We start from the raw sequence: 22,930 nt of genomic DNA, 5'->3' as shown, positions 1-22,930 counted from the left end.
GCTGAAATAGTTCTACTTCCTGACAAAGATAACTCCCATGGGAACCATCCTTGGGTAAAGAAAGGGAGGAGGAAAATGGAATGACATGCCTGCAGGAAAGGCACGAAGAGTAACAGGAGAATATTCTAGCTTTATAAACTACTTTTAATGGCAATGCACACACAAGATTTTAATGAAAATGCCATTTCCAAGAGCAGGGCAGCTGACCCACAGGGAACTGTACAGGCTACCTGATAAATTAAATACACTATTTCTAATTTGCAATTCATCAGACTTGTGATACAGAGGACACTAATTTTCTCTCTGAAATGTTTTCCATTTCCTTGACATCAAGTCTGTACTGCTAATCGCTGGGATCTAGTTAAAATCTTCTCTATAAGGCAGGAATATAAAGACAAGGACAGAAAAACTGCACAGGTATCCTTTAAAGAAAACAGTCCCAAAAGCTGTTTAGAAATAAGAGGAAAGCAAGCTTTCTGCAGTGATCTGCTTTTCCTTTACACCACCAGAGGCCTGCAATAGAACAACTACAGGACACCTGAGATGTCTGCAAGCCTTTCTCAGCATATCAGACACCTGATACATGTTACCTAGAAGAAAAAAAAAACAAGCTGACTGAAAAACTGTACAAAAAACAGACTTGAAAGCAACCTTGCTCAGCTTTCCTCAGTAAACAGAGACTAGAAATGCTGTTTCTAACAAACCATGATTGTTGGCATTGCCCATCTATAAGTCTGCAAACAGTCTAATTTTGTAAGTAACTCCTGACTAGCAGAATTTGCTTTCAGCAAATAAAAATATGAGAACTGGATATGTGCGTAACAGCTTGAATCTGGAAGATGAAGAGTAACTGTTCAATATTCAGCTGTGAGGCTGACTATGGAATAACTTCGCAAAGTTCTCAGTTGATATCCAGGAGCTTACAGGCCCCTTTCTGAATCATTTCTAATGACACAGATATGTTGCTTATCAGTGCTTGAAATCTTAAGAGTCTTCAGAGTGAAACTGGCAGCAGACTAACCTGTCAGAAGGTTAGGAATTGGAATAATGGCTTTTTCATGATGACATCAATCATTTTTACCTCCATCCCACTCATGAGTTCATGTGATAATATTGCATTCTTCCTTCCTTTCCTCATCTCTTTTCCAGACTGTTTTTAACCTTTTACCTTTAACACTTTCTTACAGAGAAAGAGTTTCCTAACTTTGTTCAGCAGTATTGCCTTGTTGTTTTTCTAGGTTTTCTGTCCCTTCTGACAAGAATAAATCAATACACAGGTGTACTGTCAACTTATTAATGCACTCTGTTCCTTACCTACCTTTCTTATGGTTTGGGATTTTGTTTGCTTCTGTGAGGTTTTTTTTGGGTTTTGACTTGAAACTCAGCTGATGTTTTCTTAAGTCTGACTCTAGAAAACATCACTTATTACAGCAGTACAAAGCCCACTGAAGTGTGGGTGCTAACCCACTATTGTAAACAAATTAATTACTGTACCCAAATGTGGGATCTTTTAACACATTTTTCAAAGTCCACAGCTCAAAATACCTCACTTACTACAACACTTGTTATAAAAAAAACCATACTTCTGATGACTTGGTTATGTACAAAGCAGACTGTTTTGCAGTATAAAATTTTCAAGTCAGGTGCACTGACTAGGATTCCAAGAGGTTTTCTGTAGAAATGTAGTAGTACAGAACAGAATCAATCAGTAAGAAAATTACTGCTGTGCCCAGTTCACAAGAATAAACTGGAATATATATGGAAGCTACTTGGGAGCAAGGTGAGAAAGAATAAAGTTTTAGGCCTAGCTTTGCTTTTACATACTCGGAGATACTCCTCTAAATTGTGGATGGTGACCGGTGTATCTTTTCCCCCTTTTTTCAGTTCTATATTAGGAAACCCAGGAAGCGTGAAGTCCAGCCCTAGATCTTCCACTGAGCAGCCATTCATTGTCAGAGCCTCCAATGCATACTGTAGACTTTCTTTGGTCTGAAAAGTTGTAAGTGAAAACGAGTGAGAACAATTCATTCACATTAACCTACCCAAAAGTTATTATTTCTAAAGCAGTTTTGACTAAACATTTCTATAAGAATATCACTATTAATACTGTTACAGCACTCTTTGCTTTCCTTCTATATTTTTCACATTAGGTTGGTGCAAAAGTACTTGCAGTTTTTGCATTGTTGAAATTTGCCACTTGATACTGGAGTACATTCTTATATAAATTTGTTTATGTTACATATCAGTTTAAAGCACTTTTCTTGCTTTATGTTTTTGTTTGCCACTGACTTATTGGGAAATTAAAAGCAGTGACCAAGGAGAGAGAGTGAGACAGTGAGGTAAAGGAAAAAGGCCCACGAGCTTGCAATAACTTCACTAATAACAAAGCAGATGTATTAAGAGTATAAATCAGGATGCCAGAAAGAACATGCATGCCAAAGACCTTTTATCACTACTCAGTGACAGTGAATGGTATTATTTTTAGCTAATGTAGCTAAGATTGAAAAATGAAGATTCTTCTGTATCTATGAAAGAACCTGTATGCTCACATACGAAGGCAGTTTATAGCAGTTCTACATACAGTTTTCAGTGGGGGAGGAAAAAAACACACAAAAGGCACTCCTATAGAAGACCTGAAAACTTTACTAAACCAACTAATAAAAAAAGCCAAGACTTTTGAATGTTTATATATATATATATTTTTTTTTTGATAAATTTTTCCTCTGACATTCAAGTTGGTTAGTCTTTTCAAAGTGGCCCAAAAAGAAGTTACCTTACTCAAACACGTGGCAATTTTAGCCATTTCTAGCCTGTGTTTAACCACACAGAAGAATCCCATAATAAATTTCTAATGTTAGAGTCTACATTACAAAAAGACTGTTACAATTACTAGCCAATTATTTAATAACATTAAAGTGACTTATTAGCATGAAGTCACTGTCACTATTAAGCATTATCATACACACTCAATTACAGATGCTTCATAAAATCCAAGCACGTGTGAAGACACACTCTTCCATTCTTAAGGTTACTTTCCCACCTGTGTTTTGTCCTGTTCAAGTCTTTTCTTTTGTCTTACAATATCTTCAAGGTGATATATCGATTTGGCTACTACTGGATCAATACTGAACAAGTCATGTGATGTCAAGGAAGTTTCCTGTCGTAACATCCACTTATAAAAAGGAAGTCCAAGAGGAAGGTCCACCTGGAAATCAAAATTTTGATTAGTATTGAACTGCCTTCCAAAAGTATATCTTTTGCTATTTTATCTTTTCACTAGAACCACAACACTATTTACTATTTCATAGTTCTGGCACACACCAAAACATCACGTCTGAGCATTTTTACCTGAGAAATTTACAGTTGAGAAAGCCAACTGACTGCCTAGTGCGTATCCATTAGCGCAACCAGCAAGCTAGCAGCTGGAATAATAATAAGCCCAAAATTATCTCAAAAGATTGGAGAGAGATTGCAAATCATGGCAGGCAATGGCTTTTACTTTTTTCACTATGGTCTCAAAAGCCACTGAAAAGATCTTCAACATAAACTACCCTTTCCACCTCAAAAGTTCAGCTGCATCTCCAGTCACCCTGTCCAAACTGCTAGAGCTGAAAATAATTCCAATGCTACTTTTCCCCAGAGCCAGAACTAGAATTTTCACTTAACCCTTCAGAATTACAGTTTCCATTTTATCCTCACCAGTCTAAAATCCATAATGGCCTTGGCCATTAGTTTTCCTAGAAAGCGGAACTTCATTTTAACTTTTGCAATGTGAGCTGGCTTGGCTGTTCTACCAAAAGGAAGTGCAAAAAGGCCCTGAAGGTTATGGATGTACTTGGTACCTTCCTGGTTTCCTGTTGAAGAAGAAAGAAAACAGAGTTCAATACATACACGGCTAGTTTCATTCCACATGCAAGTTTGAAAGCAGCTATCAGATAAACACAGTGTAAGCTTCTTATAAAATTAAAAAAACCCAACAAAACAAAAAACAAAACAAGAACACACACCCACACCACTACACACATACCAGCACAAACACTAGGATAATCACACACTATTATGAGTTATATTATCTGACCCCAAACTGAGGTACTCTTTCAGTCAAAGCCATTCACATAATTAAAGTCAACTTAGAATCTACTTAATATTGGATCAATATCGATAGTTAAGATAGTACAACATTTACCTTTTGGATTGGCTAAAGTCACTTCTTCTCCCCTCCAAAGGCCTAGGTCTGCTCTCTGTAGTTCCTGAGATACAAGTGCATAGAACTCTAGTGTGGGGCCCAGGCCTGTGCCAACCTTCAGTGGGAGGAAGGGAAGGAGGAAAGATGTTGGGAGAGGAGGAGGAATGAGATAAGTAAATGAGTCCATTAGGTCAGTTTGAATACCAAATCTTTTCTTAATCTGAGAAATATAGTACATTATTGGCTCTAAAGAAGCTGCATTATAAAAAGCATCTAGAGAACCAAACCTAACTATGCCAACATTTACAATACATCTGAAACAGCTTGGGAAGACCACGTAGCAGAGGGAATAATAGTGGAATAAAAGTATTAACCACCCATTGATCATATTATAGAAGATATGCACACAGCTGTTTCTTTAGAGTTACAAAAAAAAAGTGCTCTGCACAATAAGACTGATTATGAAAAGCAGTAGTTCAGAAAGTTTTTGACAGTAAGTAAAAGTCACAACCAGTGGATTAGGGATAATTAATAGATAAAGTTTTGTGGCACCAGCAATAGGAAGGACCAAGACTCTGACCAAGCCATTCTATGAAAGTTGTAACTTTTTTGAATTAATCTTCAGTAAAAAGGGGTTAAATTAGACTGCATTGATATTACTTACTTCATTTTCATACTGGATTTCCAACATGGCTCTTGAACTGCCTAGATCCTGCATCACAGATTCTGCCTGTTTCAACAGCTCATCTCTGTTCACAGTGCGCTACACATTAGAGAAGTTTTAAGTAGTGAAATTATGTCTGCAAGTCCCAGGTCCCAAGGCAGTTACAACAGGAAAAAAAAAGTTATGCAAGTTTTTCCACCCCATGCTAATAGTTCCACAGTTCAACAATTTGTAAGCTTGTACTTTGATAAAATAATTCTTGCTTCTATTCGAAAACTGACCAGAATTAAGTGTTTGACATAAAATGAAAAACCAAGGCCTTACATTTGTATCAGTATAACTAACAGGTACTACTCCTGCCAAGAACCTTGCTGGAGGACTATAACAGACAGTGTTGTCGTGTGATGCTACATACCTCAAACTAATATGTGGAGAAGAAAATACAGAATTAAGATGCAAAAGTCCAGCAACCTAAAGGAACAATCTTATATTCTGCCCTTGCAGATGGTCTAGTAGGGAAAGTGGCAGGTTTCAAAAAACAACACACAATAAACACCCAACAAAAAAGAACAGAAAAGACCACACACACAACAGCACTGGGATTCCTAAGTGTTGGAAGGTATAGGCTAGTTGAAGTAGATTCTCATGTCTCTCGTCCTTTTTCCCCAGAGGTATTCAAAATCATACAGCAGATTTATACTATGCAGCAGATCTTAGTTAAGGTAGCATCTCTCCAGTCTCAAGGCAGACACCCAAGACTCCCTCAATTTAAAACAGTCACAGCTTAGTTTTATTATGTTGTGACAGGAGATTTAATACTCTCCCAGAATACATGGACCATGTTTTTGTTTATTTAGGTAACACAAGTCTAAATACTATTGCTTGAATTATTCTGAAATTCTACATAAAGCAAACCAGAAGTTTACAAGCTAATATATGGAAATATCATTAATGTAACCTCTTGGAGTATAGTTTCAGGAATTACACAAAGATTCCAAAATCAAGCAGGATGTGAGGAAGCGGGTGCAGCATCCTCGAGCTCCTTCCGCCACCTGCTGGCAGACACCCAGTAACATCGTGCTTTCTATTCAGAGGCTCTTAAATGAAAAAAAACCCTCACCCTTCATCAGTATACTACCAAAACCTGTAGTTTTATAAGTGAATCTTGCTCACAATGAACTTCTTAAAAACAACACAAAAAAACAGTTCATTCATGCCGTTTTTAAACAAGGTATACCTACTTTTTTCCTGTCCAGTCGTGGTGCCACTCTGCTATCCTGAGAATCTGATTGATTGATTTCTGGATTAGTATCCAGTAGTCTTTGCATGGCTCGATCACGATCAAAAGCAGTTACATAAAACAGCATTTGGCGGGTATCAAATGGAAAGAAAAACGGGCTGTAAAGAGCATTGGATTAGTTAGCTGTGTTCCAACTAGCATCTATGACTATAGTTTAGTTTAAAACACAACAGATGTAGTATGCCTGAAATTAGTGCTTTATTGAACACTGGTGAAAGCAGCCTCCAAAGGAAGCCTTACAGAACACACACTAGTTTTCATCACAATGCTTATGAGCAGGAGTCCAGAGGTAGAATTTAATATATGAATGAGCTACAAAAAATTCCAGAAACTCCTAACTCTTCCAGAAAAATAACTCAATATACTTGAAAGCCTTGGCTATGCAAAGCTTATATAGGAAAATAGTTTGTCTTGAGTACGTATTTCCAGTCAGTTGTCAGTGTTGCTTCAATTAACATGCTCAAAAAATTCACAAATGCCAACTCCAATTTCTTTCAAGTGCAGAAGGTTTACAGCTTATGCTCTGTCAAAAGTACTACAAAGTACTACGAAAACACCTTTATAAAAATTATTCATAATATTTTATCAATAATTACAAAAATATTTTCCTGTGGACCAAACTGAATATGTTAAGATGAATGTAGCGGTATAAGAAAATGCCATTAAGCAGTTTAACAGGAGAAAAAAATGACCTGGATAATCACATACTACATTTCAATAAGAAAACTTCAGGTTGCTCAGAAACTCCTGCAAGAAGTAGTCCAAACTTTGCAGCTAGTCTATCCCTCCATATTTAGTTTAAACTTGCAATAAAGGTATAAACATTTATTCAAGTGTCACTGTGTAACTCAGCCAGAGTTCTGCGACTACATTTTACTCTCCTTCAGCATTTCAAAAGCCTTGTCACCTATGATGCACCTGGGCTGCCCAGCCAAGTGGCCTGCGGAACCCAAATGAGAGGCACTATACAGTAAGTCGTTCGTACCATGTTTTTCCAAGTTCTGTCAGCCATGTTGGTATGTTTCCTGTCATAATTACCAAAGGATCCTGAAGCTGCCTGTTTGCTTTTGCTGTCAGTTTACTGTTGATAAACTCTGAGGTTGGAATTATCTCCTTGCAGATTGCATTCTGTGATAAATAAAACCAATGTTACTTCTAGTTAAAAAAATGTTGGAAGAAATATTATGCTTTGTTAAGAGGTGTTTTTATACTTCCAATTTGTTTATCATCACAAGAAAAAAACAAACATTGTCACTTTGGTCATACAGAGTCTAAGCCATGAAAGAAAGGCTGAGTAGATTTTTATTATTCAATTTATTTTCAGAAATAATGTTGCTCTTTGAACTTACAGAAGGGAAAAAGCATAGAAAACTGTGTTTTACACACTACAGAGGAAATATAATTGACTGTAAGAATTTATAGCCTTCATTTTACCAGAAGTTAGAGAAACAGGTAGGGGGAAATGATACTATTGGCATTATTCTGTCTTGGTGGTGGGCAGCAGACAAGGGAAGAAGACTATTTTAAGTTGTTTCAGGACAGAGTTGTCTGTATCAAGTATGAAAGTGATTTAAAAAGTGCTCTACTCACATCATACAAGTAATACCAGTATCGACTGATAGCATGTAAAACTCTCAAAAGAAGAATAACATCCAATGAGGGATCTTCAAATGTTATGTTTTCAGGTGGAGTAGATATGAGGTAAACTTCTAGAGGATTTAATACTGAAGGGCATACACCATCTGGCAGGAAGGAAGAATATGTTATTAAAACAAAACAATTAGTCTTCCCAATATTTAATTATTAGGAGCATAGGTAGCAATAGTCATGGCATTCAGTTAACTACAACAGTTGAGTTAGATAATTCAGTATCTTATTTTTAGTCTTAACACACACATTAATATATGCTTACTTTTCTTATATTTTGCGTGCTTTAAAAGAAACACTCTGGTGCCTAAAGACTCTTCTCCCCCATCCTTCCAGAAACTTCACAAATCTAACATGAGCAAGGTAGCACACTCACCATGCCACAATTCATCGTGCTTTTTAGAATTTCTAGGGGAGGTTTTGGTGGGAGCAGTTTGTGCTCTTCCTCTTTTACCACCAACACAGTCCTTACTACCATCTTCATCCTCTCGCACTGGCTTGTACCTAAAAGGAAATTAAAAGTTAAAAACATGTTTGCAAAATACTAACTTACATGGAATCAAAAGCAGTTGTAGAAGTGTTAGTTCTTTGACTGCCAGAATTTAACTTGAATGACAGTTAAAAGCAGAAAGACAAGAACAATGCATTTGGGTAACATCCAGCCTTTGAAGCCTCTGAAGCAAAGTATGTCATGGGGGGAGAAAAAAAATGGGGACCCTCCCTCTGGCTCCATGAACTGGAAGAAGAGAAACAGAAGGTATAGACAAAAAAAAAAAAGTGGTTTGTTTGAGGTTTTTTGTGGTTGTTGTGGCACTTTTTGTTTGGAGTTGTTTGGCTGGTTGCTGCTGGTTTGTTTTGTTTTGTTTTTTTTTTTGCATAACACATTTAAGTATAAGAAAAAGACAATGCTGAATGTTAAAAAGTTTGGCACAGTCAAAGGTCAATCCTGCTCCTTGCAAAGTATAGCCAGAGAATTCATGTACCTGCATAGCAATGTATTAATACTATGGAAACCAGTTTGAAATTGACCATTATTTGTAGACTGCAGACACATTCTCTGTTTGTTGTTAGTTACCTAACACTATGACTTCTCTCTGTCTAGCAGGTATCATTTAAGATTCTCCGTTTCTCCTTCAGCAGCAGTAGCTAACAATGAATTCCTACTAAGATTTAAGTATCTCAAGGACATCAGGAAAATCAAAGCTTCACAGATTTGGAGGGGCATGTGAGACAGCTATATGCCCATTTTCTTAATGTATATACATCTAGGAAACTGGAGTTGTCCCTCAGTTTCTCCTGCCAACTTACCAAATGGTGTGAGTTTTTGTCCAAATCCCAGCTCTTCCCAATGGGTTGCTTTCATCATCTGTAGACTCCCTCTCCTCCTCAGCTTGCAAACTGTACTGCCTAACTGCTTGATACACAGTCATATTGTATGGCAGCAAGTGATCTCCGATGTAAAATTGCAGTCTGTGTCTCACATTCCCTGAATTTAAGAATTGAGCAGCCTGAACAACAACAAAAACAAAACACACCACACAAGTAAGGAAACTTATAGCTAGCTTTTTTTTTTTAAGCTGTTCCCTTCCTTACCCCCACAGCAAAAGCTTACCAAAGATTCATCTATTTCTTCATCTGACCCATCATCATCACTATCCTCATCGTCTTCTCTAACTCTTCCATAGCCTGAGGCAAAAGAGACATCCTCATTTGTTTTTACATGAAATGTAGCCATGCTTTTGTACTTTTTTCTAACTCCACTGTTAGAAACAGCTCCAAAATACATCAGTTTAAAAAAGCAACATTCAGACACACTAGAACACATTTCAGTATCCACATCTGGCATAAAAAAACGCCAAGTTACAGTCAGTTTGACAGTCCAACTAGATTACACTTCTGTTAGTATTTAGACTGAACTGTTTACAACAGGAAAAGTTTGTCCCAGAAAAGAGAAGGTTCTCCGCAGCCTTAGTCTCCACCCCTGTGAGCAAGATACATTTACAGGTACCTCCCATTTGCCTTTAGTATAATCCTCACAGGTTATTGCAGACTCCACACTACTGACAGTAGTGGTTATCCCAAGAAGTAAAACACATGTGACTGTTTAATATATGCATATATATACCTCTAACTACAAGGTATCTTTCGATGGCTTGTACCAAAGCCAGAGGATCAATCTTCACAGGTCCACCTTTCCACTGTTTCACATTAGCACAATCTGGATGTCTCTGCAGCTGGCATTTTAATTGATGTGTATTGAAGAATTTTAAAGCTTGGGATCCTCTGTTAAGAGAAAAACTCAAAATAATTTGTGAAAAAAGTTGCTACACAAAGAATCTAATAACCACATTGCATTTAAAAATGCATTAAAATAGGCTGATTCATGCATTTAAGAATTCAGTTGTTCTGAGTATTATTTCTCAGTCTATTTCTCCAGAAATAAAATATTAAGATACAGATAAACAGATTAAAAACTCTATTCTACAAGAACACTGGAATCCAAGTTGGACAAAATCCAGTTTCCAATGAAAGCTACATGGATTAACAGCAAGTCCAGTCTGGGGTCTAATTACAGTATGGCCTATACTGACCATGTCCGAGGTCTGGAGCTGCTCAGTGGTCACTGATGCCATGTAAGATTTAAAGCTGCATTTACCTGCAGCACAATAAGGATCAGATTTGGGGGTGAAAAATGCAAGTAGCTATTCATATGTTTTTTTAATAAGGACCTAAAGAGACAACCTGAAAACTGTTATTTTGGCCAAGTATAGCTTATACATATGTTCCACCTCAAACTATCAATACTCAAGCTAGCTGTTTTTATACACAAACCTCTTATCTTGGGCTGCTTCTACATCCAGGTGCTAGTGGAAGACTACCTGATCTTAATGCCTCAAAATCCTCACTGACATAATCCACAGTAAGACTAGTAGTCAATGCTGCAGTACTCTCACTTCCCATGTTTAATTTTCTACCAAAAAGAACAGCAGAATTTTGCTTCTATGATTAGAAGCTTTGTAACTTTTTTAGCTATCCCATTTTCTACAGAAACAGTACATATTAGGAAGCGGTGTAAGATTACGGAGCACACACTATTCACAAAAGTCAGTATCAAGACAACTCCTTCACGTATTAGAAGTCTGTATATTGCATTGATTCCCATGGATTTTAACAGTTTCACAGAAAAAAACACAAGTACTGATTTTTAACGTAAATTAGATTAATGCTACAGTGTGAAACTTTAACACATCTACTATAATGGATGTTGTGTCACAATTAGTGACAAAATAATCCATTCTATTTTACTACCTGAGAGACAGAAGACTGGCATTTCAGACTTGAAAATAATAGTTTTCAAAAATTCATTTTCAATGTTCATTCCCTCCTAATTTCTACATAATCACGAGAATGAGTCTCTAATCAAACTGAGCTTTTAGCCAGCACCACAAAATACTTTCAAAACTTATATGCAATTTATGCTGGAATAGACTTACTAACCGCAATGCAACTAATGAAAAATAATGTTGATTTAATAAAGTACAGAAAAGAAATCATATAAATAGTTCTTCCGTCACTCAAATTCGTTACTTAAAACACAAATAGATTAGATTTGGAATCCAACTTATCTTAAGACACAGGGCAGATGCACAGTTACTTTAAACTGTGTTGACAGCCAACAGTTATCACTCAATCTATTATCATCCTAGAGAACAGAACTTATCTGAATATCAGAGTTTAGCACTGTAATACAAACTCAGCAGTTTAATTACCTCACTAAAAAAATATCAGTGTGTCAGCAATTAACAGATGTTTTCCTTGTTGCCATGTAACAAACACTACAAAGAAATCATTTGAATCTAAGCTTAGAGATTGCATTTAAAATTATACATCCACCTCCAATCTGAGAGAAGTTCCATACTGCAAGCAAACCTTTGGTTAAATATCCAATCTTCCACTGAAAAAAAAGTCAACCGTGTAATTGCTTTTGTCTGTAACAGGGTCAGAACTTTCCATTAACTCCTGGAACTTACATGTTGAAACAGGTTTTATAAAACAAAAGCTGCCAACAAAAACTGTTACCTGAGCATTAATCCTTACCTGCTCCCTGTTCCATTTCCACTAGGGAAGTCATGCACTTTTACAGGAAACTGTTCCATCTGACTGAGGCAATTGTTCATTTTATGGACTAATGCCAACAAAGGTGCATTTTCTAATGGCTCTAGTCTTCCAAGGGGCTCTTCTCCAGGAAGCTGAAATAAATTCCGGTCAGTTATGTGCTTGAATTAATCCATCTTAAAACAACTTATACCACGAGCTGTTTAAAAAAAAAACAAAACAAAACCAAAAAACCCAACAACACACGTACAGAAATTGAGAATCACTGCTCTCGCTTAAAGTAGCAGCAGTATCAGGATGACGAGATGACACAAATTTATGAAAGACTCATTTAAAAAAAAAATGCACTTTTCCCTCCTGATTTCAATTGAACAGCTCTATAGATTTTAAACATGAGCATAGAAGCTGTAGCTGTCTACTTTCCTCTCTTCCACTTTAAATGTCTTCCTTTAAAAACAGGACAATCTAGTTTCTTGCAGTATTTAGGAGTGAAGAGAGTAAGTGATAAGATTACCAACCAAAGTCTTTCCACATGAACTTCTTAAAACTCAGAAACAAGTTTTAAGTTGTTCAAGACTCAGACAACCGGCCATTTTGGATTATTTCTTCTTCCACTGTTGTATGGAATTTTCTGTAATTACAGGGTATTCTAAAAAGTTTGACTTGTAAAGACACAGAACTATGTGAAAGTTGTAATGTTATACAGCTTAGACATAAAACAATCCTTCTGTACTCTTATCTATCAAGGTCACTGCTGAACCTCTCAGATGGTCAGTAAGTTCAATTTGAGAGAAAAAAGTAAGAATAACAAAACAATAAAACTTACTGGAGAAGAAAAAAATACATGAAGGAATCTTTTCAATCTGATGTCCCTGCTTACAGCATCTTTCTCACTTTTAGATGTCAAGTAAAGCAGCAGTTGTTTAACAAACCCACTATGCTGGATTTCAAATGAGGAGACATCAGACTCCGAGACAATGCTACGGATTTCTACAAGGCACTCTGTTCCACCATCCACCTGAAAAATATGAAGGTAGTGTGTTACTACCCAGCTATAAAGGGCATAGGAAATGCTGGTTTTCCTACTACTGCATGGAACAGCTCTAGAGGGAGGAGGAAAACAAAAGGGAAAGCCTGGAGCGTATAGTAACTCAGTACAAGCAATAACAACACAAGTAATTTGAGGATGAGCAATTTCTCTATTCAAGAGAGGACATTACAGGCAACATCTACATTTTCCTTGTTTTAAGAGAAATGCAAGGTCCCATTTCTGTCTCATGCAACATAAAAGATAAGCTTCAAATAGAGGGTTTAAGAAAAAAAAAATTCACCAAAAAACCCACCAAAAAGAAAACCAACCAAGCAAACCATTGCAAGTTATGAAACACTATCATCATTTAAGAAGAAAAAGCCTATGCTCAAAATACTGGCCATACTGTCCAAAATGGCCAGCTTTCTTCTAGTTGCCTCCTAAATACTTCACTGCTTCCACTCCCACCCTCACCCAATTAAGTTTGCCATTTCTAACCTGGAGGTTGAGTTGTTCAGTTGCAGTGCAAAGTCTCTGTAATACATTTAGTGCTGGATTGCTTCCATCCATGTTTTCGGAACTAAAATAACGTTCTACAAATTTATGGGCTTGCTCCTTAATCCAGCCCTTAATTTTTTCTCTGTAAGGAAGCACACAGAAGCATTTGGCCACACTTACCATTTGCATACTCCAACTTTACAAGTAAACACAGCCAGAGTATCATTTTCATCATGTTTAAGAGCAGTCACAGACTAAAACCTTTCCTCTTACTCCAACACAGTAAGGGTCTGTTCTCTACAGACTACTTATCACACCATTTTTTCCCCAATTCTCCAATTTTTCCCCAGCATGCTACTTTAACCTATTAAGAGGCTATTTTCTCAAACTTAATTTATTGATTTTTCTTTCAGAGTTATTTTAACAGCAGTTAAACTGAAACTTCCATGACAGGTGCTGTTTAATCACCTAATGGCTTATCATAAGCAAGCAGCTGCACCTCAAAGTCAATACCATATTAGAATTATTTTGATTTTGCATGTGTGTACCTGTTATTGGAAATGGTATCCTTGGAAGCAGCCCTTGCAAGACCACTTACTCCTGCTGTTCGTGCTGGTTCAATATTATTACTGTTGGACTGTGTGCTTAATCTTCCCCATGTTTTAGGATTTAAACTTGCCAAAAAGGAAGATTTAGGAGATTGAGTAGTTGTAGGGCTTTTAGCTGGAGGAAGCAGAGACAAAATTAAGAGAATCAACAGGTTTATTACAGGTAACACTTTCAAAAGCCTGCAAGCTTACTTTTAAATTTAAAAGGAGACAGTGTATCACATTTTAAGAATGATTTACCTTGATTGTCTACTTTGTCATCATCTCTTGGAGGAGAGTATTTTGGTCTCCTTGGCCCTCGCTTCGGCAGTCTTTTTCTCTTTAGAACATCGCTCAGTCGTCTGTCCAAATTTAAAAACAAAGTAACATGTTTCCATCCACCATATTCATATGCATACCCACCCCTCAGTTTAAGGTGCATCTGCCAGCTCTTTCCTCAAGAATTACAAAAAGGTTCTATCCCATAACAAGGAGGGTACAGTGGAAGAACTCACTCTGAGGGAAGGGACCTCAACTCTGTTTTAACTGGAAGGACAAAGAGGGGGTTTTGCTTTCTGTCACCTTTACACTATGGGCAGCCAAATACAGTCAGAAGTGCCACTGAATAAAGGTTTCTCATAATTTTCATGTTTTTATTTGTGTATCTGGTTATTAAATCTATTAGAATACACTTAAAAATAAAAAAATAATATCTAAAAGACCTCTACCAAATAAACACCAAAAGACACTGGGTATTTGACCTGCCTCCCCTATTCAAAACCAGAAGGCACATTTTTCAACAATTTATGGAATTTCTTCTCACCAAGCCCTACACTTCCCAAGTTTACATATTTCAATTCTGGTTTAAGGTGAGTTTCCTTATTATGCCAATACATTAAGACAAACATTTCACCTTTAAAACAAAGGCAAACTGTAACACTAAAATAATTTATTCCTACAAGACGTTCTAATTCTACAAGTGTTCAAAATAACTTATGGCTTCCTTCTCGTCCAGTCTGCAGTAGAAAGGAACCACGCACCACAGCTATCGTTTCTCTGAAAGAATCACTCTGTCCTCAAGAGTTACATGAGACTGCAGCTGTTGCTTTTGGCATTCTCCAGCCTCTCCCCAAACAACTTGGATTGTTTCATATTGCTATATCATAACTATCAGGTCCCAAGTGGATTTTGTGTGTGTGTTGGGTTTGTTTGGTGGGTTTTTTTGTTTGTTTTGTTTGTTGTTGGTTGGTTTCTTCCTCTCTCCTTTTTCATTGGTGGTTTAAAAAAAATTGATATAAAATTAATCAAAACTACCCATTGATAGCTTTCCTTTTAAAGAACTAAAATGGAGTGGTGGTAAACTATCATAGCAAAACACAGATGATACTGCAGCAGCTCATGTCAGTCAAGACTTTTGAAGAAAACAAACAAACAAAACCACACACACACAGATTGTTTGTTCACAACAAATACCACACTTACCCCTGTGGGCTCAGATCCAAAGAATCCTCCCGGCTGTGTTGTAAGCTGGGAGAGCCCAAATCAGCAGCTGCGTTACTGGCAGCAGTGGCTGTTCCAGTACTTATTGTTGTGGTACCCAGCGTTCCTGATCCATTAGTGCACACTTTTGGTGGGCTTGTTAGCAGAGCCTCAGACTCTGCTAAGTTTTTCACTTGGTGCATCACACCTTTGCAAAAGAAGAAATCTTTGTTTGGTGGGTTGGTTTGGTTGTGGGGGCATTTTTTGTGAGGTGGGATGAGGACAAATATGTTTGAACAGGTAGAAGTTCATTATTAGAATGTCTGCTTTGACTATGGCAGCACTGCCTCACCCCACCCATCAATATTGTTTCAAAAGCAGTTCAAGTCTTTCTTGAAAAAGTTAACTTAGAGAGTTTAAAATAAAAATAACAACAGCAGCATAAACAGTAGCTAAAGAAACCCCAAAATCCCCAGTAGATTATTAGAAAGAACTCCTGCCAAAGATTCATCTGTTTTATTGAGTAAGACTACTCATGTAATTTCAGCAAGCCATCTTAAGCCTAAATATAAGTTCGCTAGCAACTAGTAAGCCTGTACAAACTTATTTCAGATTCAGAAGAAACAAGCTTGTCTCCTCCAGAGCCTTGGTCAGCTCCTCCCCAGTCATATGACAATAGTTTACATGGATTTGCCTTTATTATTCAAGAAGAATAATAACTTTTTACAGCTTGGAGAGATGGAGCTGGGGATAAAGGATATGGATTCTCCACACAAACATGCTTTTAAAATACTAAATTAAGGAGATGAAGGGCGGGGGTAAAGCACAACCAAGACTTACCTTCTCTTCTGAAGTAAACACTGAAAATGTCAGGCAACTTTTGCATTAAAATCTCTGCCATCTGCAGGGCTCCAACTACTATCTTAAGGTCTTGACTTGACAGCATTGAGGCAATATGACTAAAACAGATAATTTATTAGAATTAGGTTTGTATTTTCATTTCTTTTGTTGCTGTTTTTGAAAACACAAAATCATCAAGCCACTTTGCCTTGCATACATGATACAAGAAACCGAAAGCAAACAAATTTCACTGTGCTTTTGTAAATGCTATAAATAAAAGGACTGAAAAAGTCCTCTTCCCACCTAAATCACTTACTAAGTTTTAACATGTGGCATGAAGGAAGGAAGTGTTTTCTTCCTTTAAAGAACACAGTGTTGTGGATCTTAATACTGCGTTTATTTTCTAATTGCATCCTTTTATCTAGATCCCTGACCTGATGGTATATCATCTAGGAGAGGTTTCACAATTAGCACCTGAAAGCTGAATGCCATGAGAATCTGTTATTGTTCACTTTTTATTACTGCAAAAGTCATCTTGCCCTCAGAAAAGTTCATAGGCAAGCTTTAGAAATCAGGAAAATAGTAAATGGTAACATTATACATTATTAGTACACAGAGACATGAAGGTAAACTGTGTTTCTAATAAGAACACCTAGAGTCGGCACCTACTACAAAGTCTAACACGCAAAAAAATCCTGAAAGCTGACAGCCTCAGCTTTTAAATTCTTATGTATTCAATCTGCCAAAGTACAATTTTCCCTTGACAAAGATGATTTAAAAAATGTAATCAGAAGTTTGAGTTGTAAGCTCAAAATCAATTTCATTCACAATGGTTAACAAAACCCACCTTGAAACAGCATGGTTTTTCAGCACATCCTTCAGAAGTTCAGCATCAGCAAAATAAATTATTCTAAGAATTGCTCTAAGGCACTTGTGTCTAACAGCAGGTCCAGCCGAAGAACTATACACTTCATAAAGAACACCAAACAATGTTTTGATAAAGGATTTTGCCAGTTCTGGGTCCTCTTTCATTAGTTGTGCTCGAGCATCATCCTTCTTCAATTCTGAATGTCCACCTGTGTGAAATGGTGCAACAAATCACTACACAGTTCTTTACATCTCTGATGATTTTTTTTTTAAGCTGAATTAGTTTAGCTCTTAAATTGAAAGACATAATTTAAGAACCAGAAGTCAAACCAATAGCAAGAATGTATGTACAAATCTTCCTCTTTCAAGGAATCAAAACTTTTTTCTTCAATTTTTTACATATTTCCATTGCATAGTAAGAAGTTCTCACACAGTCTTCATTAAAGAGCTGTATGAAGAAAATTCTTTCAGAAAATCCCAAGCCAGGAACAACCCCAGTTTCCCCCCAGTTTAATGTATTTTCAGTTCTCAGGAAAAGAGTTTACAAGTTAAAAGGAATACATTTCAACAGTCTGAGTTTTGTTGTAAAGATGTCTTCCTTCACGTAAATCAATAGTTTGACCTTCCAGAGAAACCACAAGAAATCTCCTAGCTAAGCAGCTAGGAGAAGTTCACGCAGGAAAAGTTCACCATAGCTAGAGGCACCAGGTGTCTCCTAAGGCATACTTACTAGTGTTCGTATTGGCTAAAGGGTTTGGTTTTCGCTGAATGGCACGTGCTGTTCCAGTATCCTCATTTATTTGCTGCATAGAGTTAAAATCAATCGTATAGACACGCCCAAGGGTAGACAGGCTTATCTCATCCTCACCGACCTGATGAGCTGCCTAAAAACCAAGGAAGAGTTTAAAGTTAAGAAACCCCTAAGAAGCTGGAGGCTATATGAAAGGTGATGAGAGGGCAAACAGTATGAAAAACAAAGGTGACAGAAATTCAATAAGAACAGTAATTAAGCAGTTCACCCATTACTGAATACCAAAATAGTGCAACGTTTCAGCAGGAGGTTTGAGGAAACTCATGTTTCTCCAAAGAAACAAGGCTGATATTTTCAAAACTGTAAAGGAAGCACTCAACGCCCTATACAACCACGCACACATTTAAAATACATCATCACACAAATGTGTGTAACTGCTACCTCTATTATTCGGCTATCAATCCTGTTGTAGGGATGCCAGAGACCCCTGTCATCTCGCCACTGCCATATTGCACCATCTGTATTTTGTGCATTTCCTTTCTTCAGCATAGTATCAACAGCAAAAATTCCTTCTTTTGGCAGGCAAGGCATCAGTTCACTGTAAAGAACATTAAAACAGTATTTCACTGCAAGTATACAATTAAGTCCATCTAAGCCGAAAACTGTTTGCCCTAATTTTAGAGAAGTTATGGATTTTAACATACCAACCAGGCCCAAAACCTAGGGCTGCATAACTTACCAGATAAGAGAAGTAAGCTCATAGAGTTCTTGAGGACTTCGTGGAACAAGGTCAATTTGTTCTTGACAACTCCCATTTGAGGCTCCACAAAGGAGGAAGTGAAGCGTTTCTGCAATATCTATAAAAATTATTATTTATGAGATTACTTGTATCAGAATATGGACTCTTCACTGAAGAGAGAGTCACTGCCCTAAGCAAACAGACAGCAGACAGCAAAACAAAAATCCATCTCTCTCCAAATACTGTAAGAAACAGGTTTGTTCTCAGGTCTGGGGATTTTTTTCTGGTTTGGGAGTTTTTGTGGCCTTTTTTTGTTGTTGTTTTTTTTGTAGGGTTTTTTTGTTGGTTTTGGGTGTTTTTTTCTCTCCCCTTTAAGGGACATGTGGAGAGGAAATATCAAATATCACTCTACATGCAGGGCACAGGAAAAAAACAGGAGAACATGCAGGGCAGTTGAAGTGACAAGTCAAAATTTACAGGATGAAAAGAAGAAAACAAGAGAACTAAGACAGCTACACAGCTGTTACTTAATTCTTAATGTTTTCCCTTAGAAAAAGCCCTTAAATTGCATGTTTCCCCAACTAAACTTTGTATCCCAGGGAAAGCATAGCAAGAGAAAAATAGAAGAAAACAATATTTGTATAATCAAATGCACAGAGTTCCATACTGACTTTAGGCATTAACTTAAATAGGTCCCCCATAATATGACAGAGCAAGAACTCACTTTGCTTCATAAGCTGGACTGCAAGCGTAGGACAATTCGAGCACATTAAGGAAAACATGCGCACCACCATGATGAACATTCCTGAGCTCAGGATGGGAGGCGTCACTACTAAGAGCTGCTGGATATTTGTTAACAAGTCCTTGGAAGCAACCTGCTGGAGCAAGTTCTTCAGGAGGGAACAGCAAAATTAAAATCATTAGTTTGAATTTGAAAACTAAACCCTTGGGAGAAACTGAGGAAGGGAAGAAGGCAACAAAAATCCACACTGAAAACACCACACCCTTACCTCCTCATGCTGGAAGTTGTCCACTAGCCGTGCAAAACAGAGACAAGTGCTTTCAACAGACTTTTTGTCCTATTATAAAAAAAAAGTTAAGTATTTGTTTGAATTAAAATATTTCAATGTGCATTATATTACCTATCCTGTCATTTTGAGGGATTTGTAAAATTACTGCAAAAAGGCCAGTCAAATCACATTGTACAGAATACTATAGCTCTGAATTTTAAATTCACTGATACACTCTGAACCGATCTCCTGATACAGCATATTCCCTGGGAAACATCTCACACTTACAGCACAGATACCTTTAGGGACTTTTAGAGATGAATAAATGGGTGTTTAATATCCTTTCTGGATTCTACAAGGAGGAAACGAAAGGTAAGAGAGCTACAAAACAACAGGAAATACAGATGAGCAGGAGTGAAGGCTACTGTTCTACACACTACATGAAGCTGGATTTTTATATCATGCAGTGCCACCAAGACAGCAAATCCAAAGACACCAAGATAGTACAGATTGCTTTAAAAATAGCTCTAGTTGAAAGTTCATTGCAACACTCAAAGTTAATCTGAACATAATTAAATACTTCTACTGTAAGGGTTGTTGAACACTGGAAGAGGTTGCCCAGAGAGGCTAAGTCTCCACCCTTGGAGTTTGTGTGGTATTTTGGTGGTGGTGCTTTGGGTTTTGTTTTGGTTTTCTGGATTTTGTTTCTTTTGTTGTTTTTTTTTTGTTGTTGTTTTTCTTTTTTCTTTGTTTTTTTTTTTTAAATCAGCTGAGCATGGTCCTGCACAATCTTCTCTAGCTGACCTTGCTTGAAATTTAACTCAAGATTTTTTTTTTTAATTTTTTTTTTTAAACAAGAAAAATCCCACTTCAAAATTTCAAGAAATCTTTCTTTTGTGGGCTATAGCTTCTCTTCAGAGAGCAGGAGTCAGTGTTTGTCCCTATTATTGCTGAGAATGGTGCTTCTTGTTTCCAAAGCACCATCTAAAGCTGACCTTTGACTTCTGTGAACTAGGAATAGCACAAGAATACATGAAAATATTACCTGGAAGCTTCTATTTAGTTACATTTGTTAAGGAATGAAATAATTTCTCCTTTTTAACAGGAATCTGCCAATCAAGTAGTGTGTCCAAATCTTTTGGTGCAACAGTCATTGTGAGTGCTCTTTTATAAGCAGCATTGCAGGATAGGCAGATCTTAGGAACCCATGATTTAGGATTCATCACCTCAAACTATTGTGCAAGAGTAGGAACTTACTTCCTTAAAATGTCGTAAGCCTTCCCAAAAAGCCACTTCAGAAAAAAACCCAAAAAATCGAAACTGAAGCTTTTCAGAGTTTGAAGTGGGAGGAAACCTTGCAACTTATTTGTTAAGGAAGAACAGTAATGTTACTTGATCTTTCTCTTACTGATAGGCAACAAGTGAGGACCACAAACTCACTATAATCCACGCTCTAAGTACCTTATTTCTCATTTTACAAAACTAATAGGGATGTCACGATTCTTTACAGCATATTTACAAAAACCAAAATGTCCATGTGTTTGTTAGAATATCACAACTTGACAGTATAGAAACTAAGGCAATTATCACATTGCAAAGGCAAATAACACACAATAAAGAACTAGTATCTGGAGGCAACTTTATACTATTTTCAGGTCAAGATTAAAACTTTGAGTTTTATAATAGCTTCTTACCTGATGGGTTAACCTTTGCGTAAGCAGTGGCAAAGAGTCTGCCACAAAGTGAAACTCATCAGGTGTTATACTCTGGCAGCAGTTGGCAGCAATAGCCAGTGCATTCCTCTGTGCATTTATACTGAAGAATTCCAGATACAGCAAGCAGTCTGCCAACCCACCCTGTAATAAAATAAACATTTTCACTCATTACTTTAACAAAGTTACAGAAATTTTGTTTTCTTATTCATCTTCACAGAAGATCACCAAGATGTAGCACTGGTAGAGGCAAAAGCACCTTCTTTTGTACTTACTGCTTGCAGAATGGCTTTACTATGCCTGCGCGATAACATCTCCAGGGCTGTGAGTGCCTGCTCTGCCACATCAATGCACTGAATAACTTGCAGCTGGAAGAAAACAAGAAAGCTTGTAGATTTATTTCTAAACTAGTTTGTACAACTAACCTTAATTAACACCTGAACAGTTAGCATAAACTAACACACATATACTAATGGAGCTGCACTGCTAGCCGTGATCAAGCTAGAGAATTTAAGGCTAGATTAGCTATATAGATACCACAAGAGTTCCCAGTTTGTATAATTAAGCAATATCTTTGCAACACCAATCAGACAAAAAGTTCTCAGTGAACCAGACAGTGCTTTTCAGTAAGGGTGTGAAAAAAGTAAATCTGTTTTTAAAAGCTTCTCATGCATTATATATTGTCTTGTAAGCTATGAAAAGCCATTATCTTAATGGTATGTCCTATAGTTAAAACAAATATAAAAATCTCCTCAAATCAGTATAACACTGTTTTGATTTCATTTTACCTTTTCCAAGAAGACAGGAATTGCATCTACCACTACAGCAGATGATCTGGGAAGTGCTTCCATCATGTATGTTAAGGCCCGACATGCATGGTTCATCTATTAAATAGATATTTGTTTTTAGGTTCAGATGATTGATATATTTTTCTATTTCACAAATCTCTTGAGCATTACAAATCACTTACAATGTCAAAGTTGTGCTCCATCTGCAGCAGTGTTATCTGTTTAAAAAAAATATATCATTAGTTTAGTAAACATACCATCAACATAAATAAAGGGCAAAAATCATTATCATAGCTTTTGACTTGGGACTTTTGAAACTTTTACCAAAATTCGAAGAGCCACTACCTATTCTTGAGATATTAAATAATTAATAAGGCAAGCAAAATTTAGAAAAATATTCCCTCAAAATCAACTTAAATATATAGATACGCATACATGTATATAATTAAGAATATTTTATTCAAGCAAGATATTGAGTAAAATATTACATCCTCCAATAGAAATACGAGATTTTATCTTTACCAAAGCTGGTACAACACTCTTGACTGGAAATCCTCCTAATGTTTCTTCATTTCCCATGACCAAGAGCTGGCACATCTCAATCACTGCCTGTAGTTGCTGACTTTCATCAGTAGCTTGGAGACCTTGTAAAAGCTGTTGGGCTTTAGAACCTACATATCCAGAAAAAAAAAATTAGGAAAGAAGATATTAGAAGA

At 36.9% G+C, this 22,930-nt stretch overlaps 1 protein-coding gene across 8 annotated transcripts in view; it reads right to left on the bottom strand.

Moving 5' to 3' along the window:
• Positions 1–22,930, bottom strand: part of TRIP12 (thyroid hormone receptor interactor 12) — a 76,621-nt gene that overhangs the window by 5,501 nt on the left and 48,190 nt on the right. For 6 of the 8 annotated variants that reach the window (XM_082054919.1, XM_082054924.1, XM_082054925.1 and 3 more), the window contains 30 exons: positions 22,737–22,885; positions 22,397–22,432; positions 22,215–22,310; positions 21,702–21,794; positions 21,409–21,570; positions 19,715–19,783; positions 19,429–19,594; positions 18,705–18,822; positions 18,407–18,563; positions 17,945–18,098; positions 17,195–17,423; positions 16,348–16,466; positions 15,511–15,715; positions 14,290–14,390; positions 13,990–14,164; positions 13,442–13,583; positions 12,740–12,931; positions 11,896–12,047; positions 9,923–10,095; positions 9,410–9,483; positions 9,106–9,305; positions 8,174–8,301; positions 7,741–7,892; positions 7,136–7,278; positions 6,092–6,248; positions 4,851–4,949; positions 4,187–4,301; positions 3,700–3,854; positions 3,041–3,205; positions 1,825–1,989 (listed from right to left, as the gene is read on the bottom strand). In XM_082054919.1, the coding sequence (XP_081911045.1) occupies positions 1,825–1,989; positions 3,041–3,205; positions 3,700–3,854; positions 4,187–4,301; positions 4,851–4,949; positions 6,092–6,248; positions 7,136–7,278; positions 7,741–7,892; positions 8,174–8,301; positions 9,106–9,305; positions 9,410–9,483; positions 9,923–10,095; positions 11,896–12,047; positions 12,740–12,931; positions 13,442–13,583; positions 13,990–14,164; positions 14,290–14,390; positions 15,511–15,715; positions 16,348–16,466; positions 17,195–17,423; positions 17,945–18,098; positions 18,407–18,563; positions 18,705–18,822; positions 19,429–19,594; positions 19,715–19,783; positions 21,409–21,570; positions 21,702–21,794; positions 22,215–22,310; positions 22,397–22,432; positions 22,737–22,885 (4,241 nt within the window). The remainder of the gene's footprint in view (positions 1–1,824; positions 1,990–3,040; positions 3,206–3,699; positions 3,855–4,186; positions 4,302–4,850; positions 4,950–6,091; positions 6,249–7,135; positions 7,279–7,740; positions 7,893–8,173; positions 8,302–9,105; positions 9,306–9,409; positions 9,484–9,922; positions 10,096–11,895; positions 12,048–12,739; positions 12,932–13,441; positions 13,584–13,989; positions 14,165–14,289; positions 14,391–15,510; positions 15,716–16,347; positions 16,467–17,194; positions 17,424–17,944; positions 18,099–18,406; positions 18,564–18,704; positions 18,823–19,428; positions 19,595–19,714; positions 19,784–21,408; positions 21,571–21,701; positions 21,795–22,214; positions 22,311–22,396; positions 22,433–22,736; positions 22,886–22,930) is intronic. The other 2 variants (XM_082054923.1, XM_082054926.1) reach the window with 1 other exon arrangement.

Source organism: Streptopelia decaocto, assembly GCF_964273445.1.
Source record: "Streptopelia decaocto genome assembly, chromosome: 6".
Classification (NCBI taxonomy): Eukaryota; Metazoa; Chordata; class Aves; order Columbiformes; family Columbidae; genus Streptopelia; species Streptopelia decaocto.
Note: the sequence above shows the minus strand (reverse complement) of the source record. Positions and strands in the feature narration are given on the sequence as shown.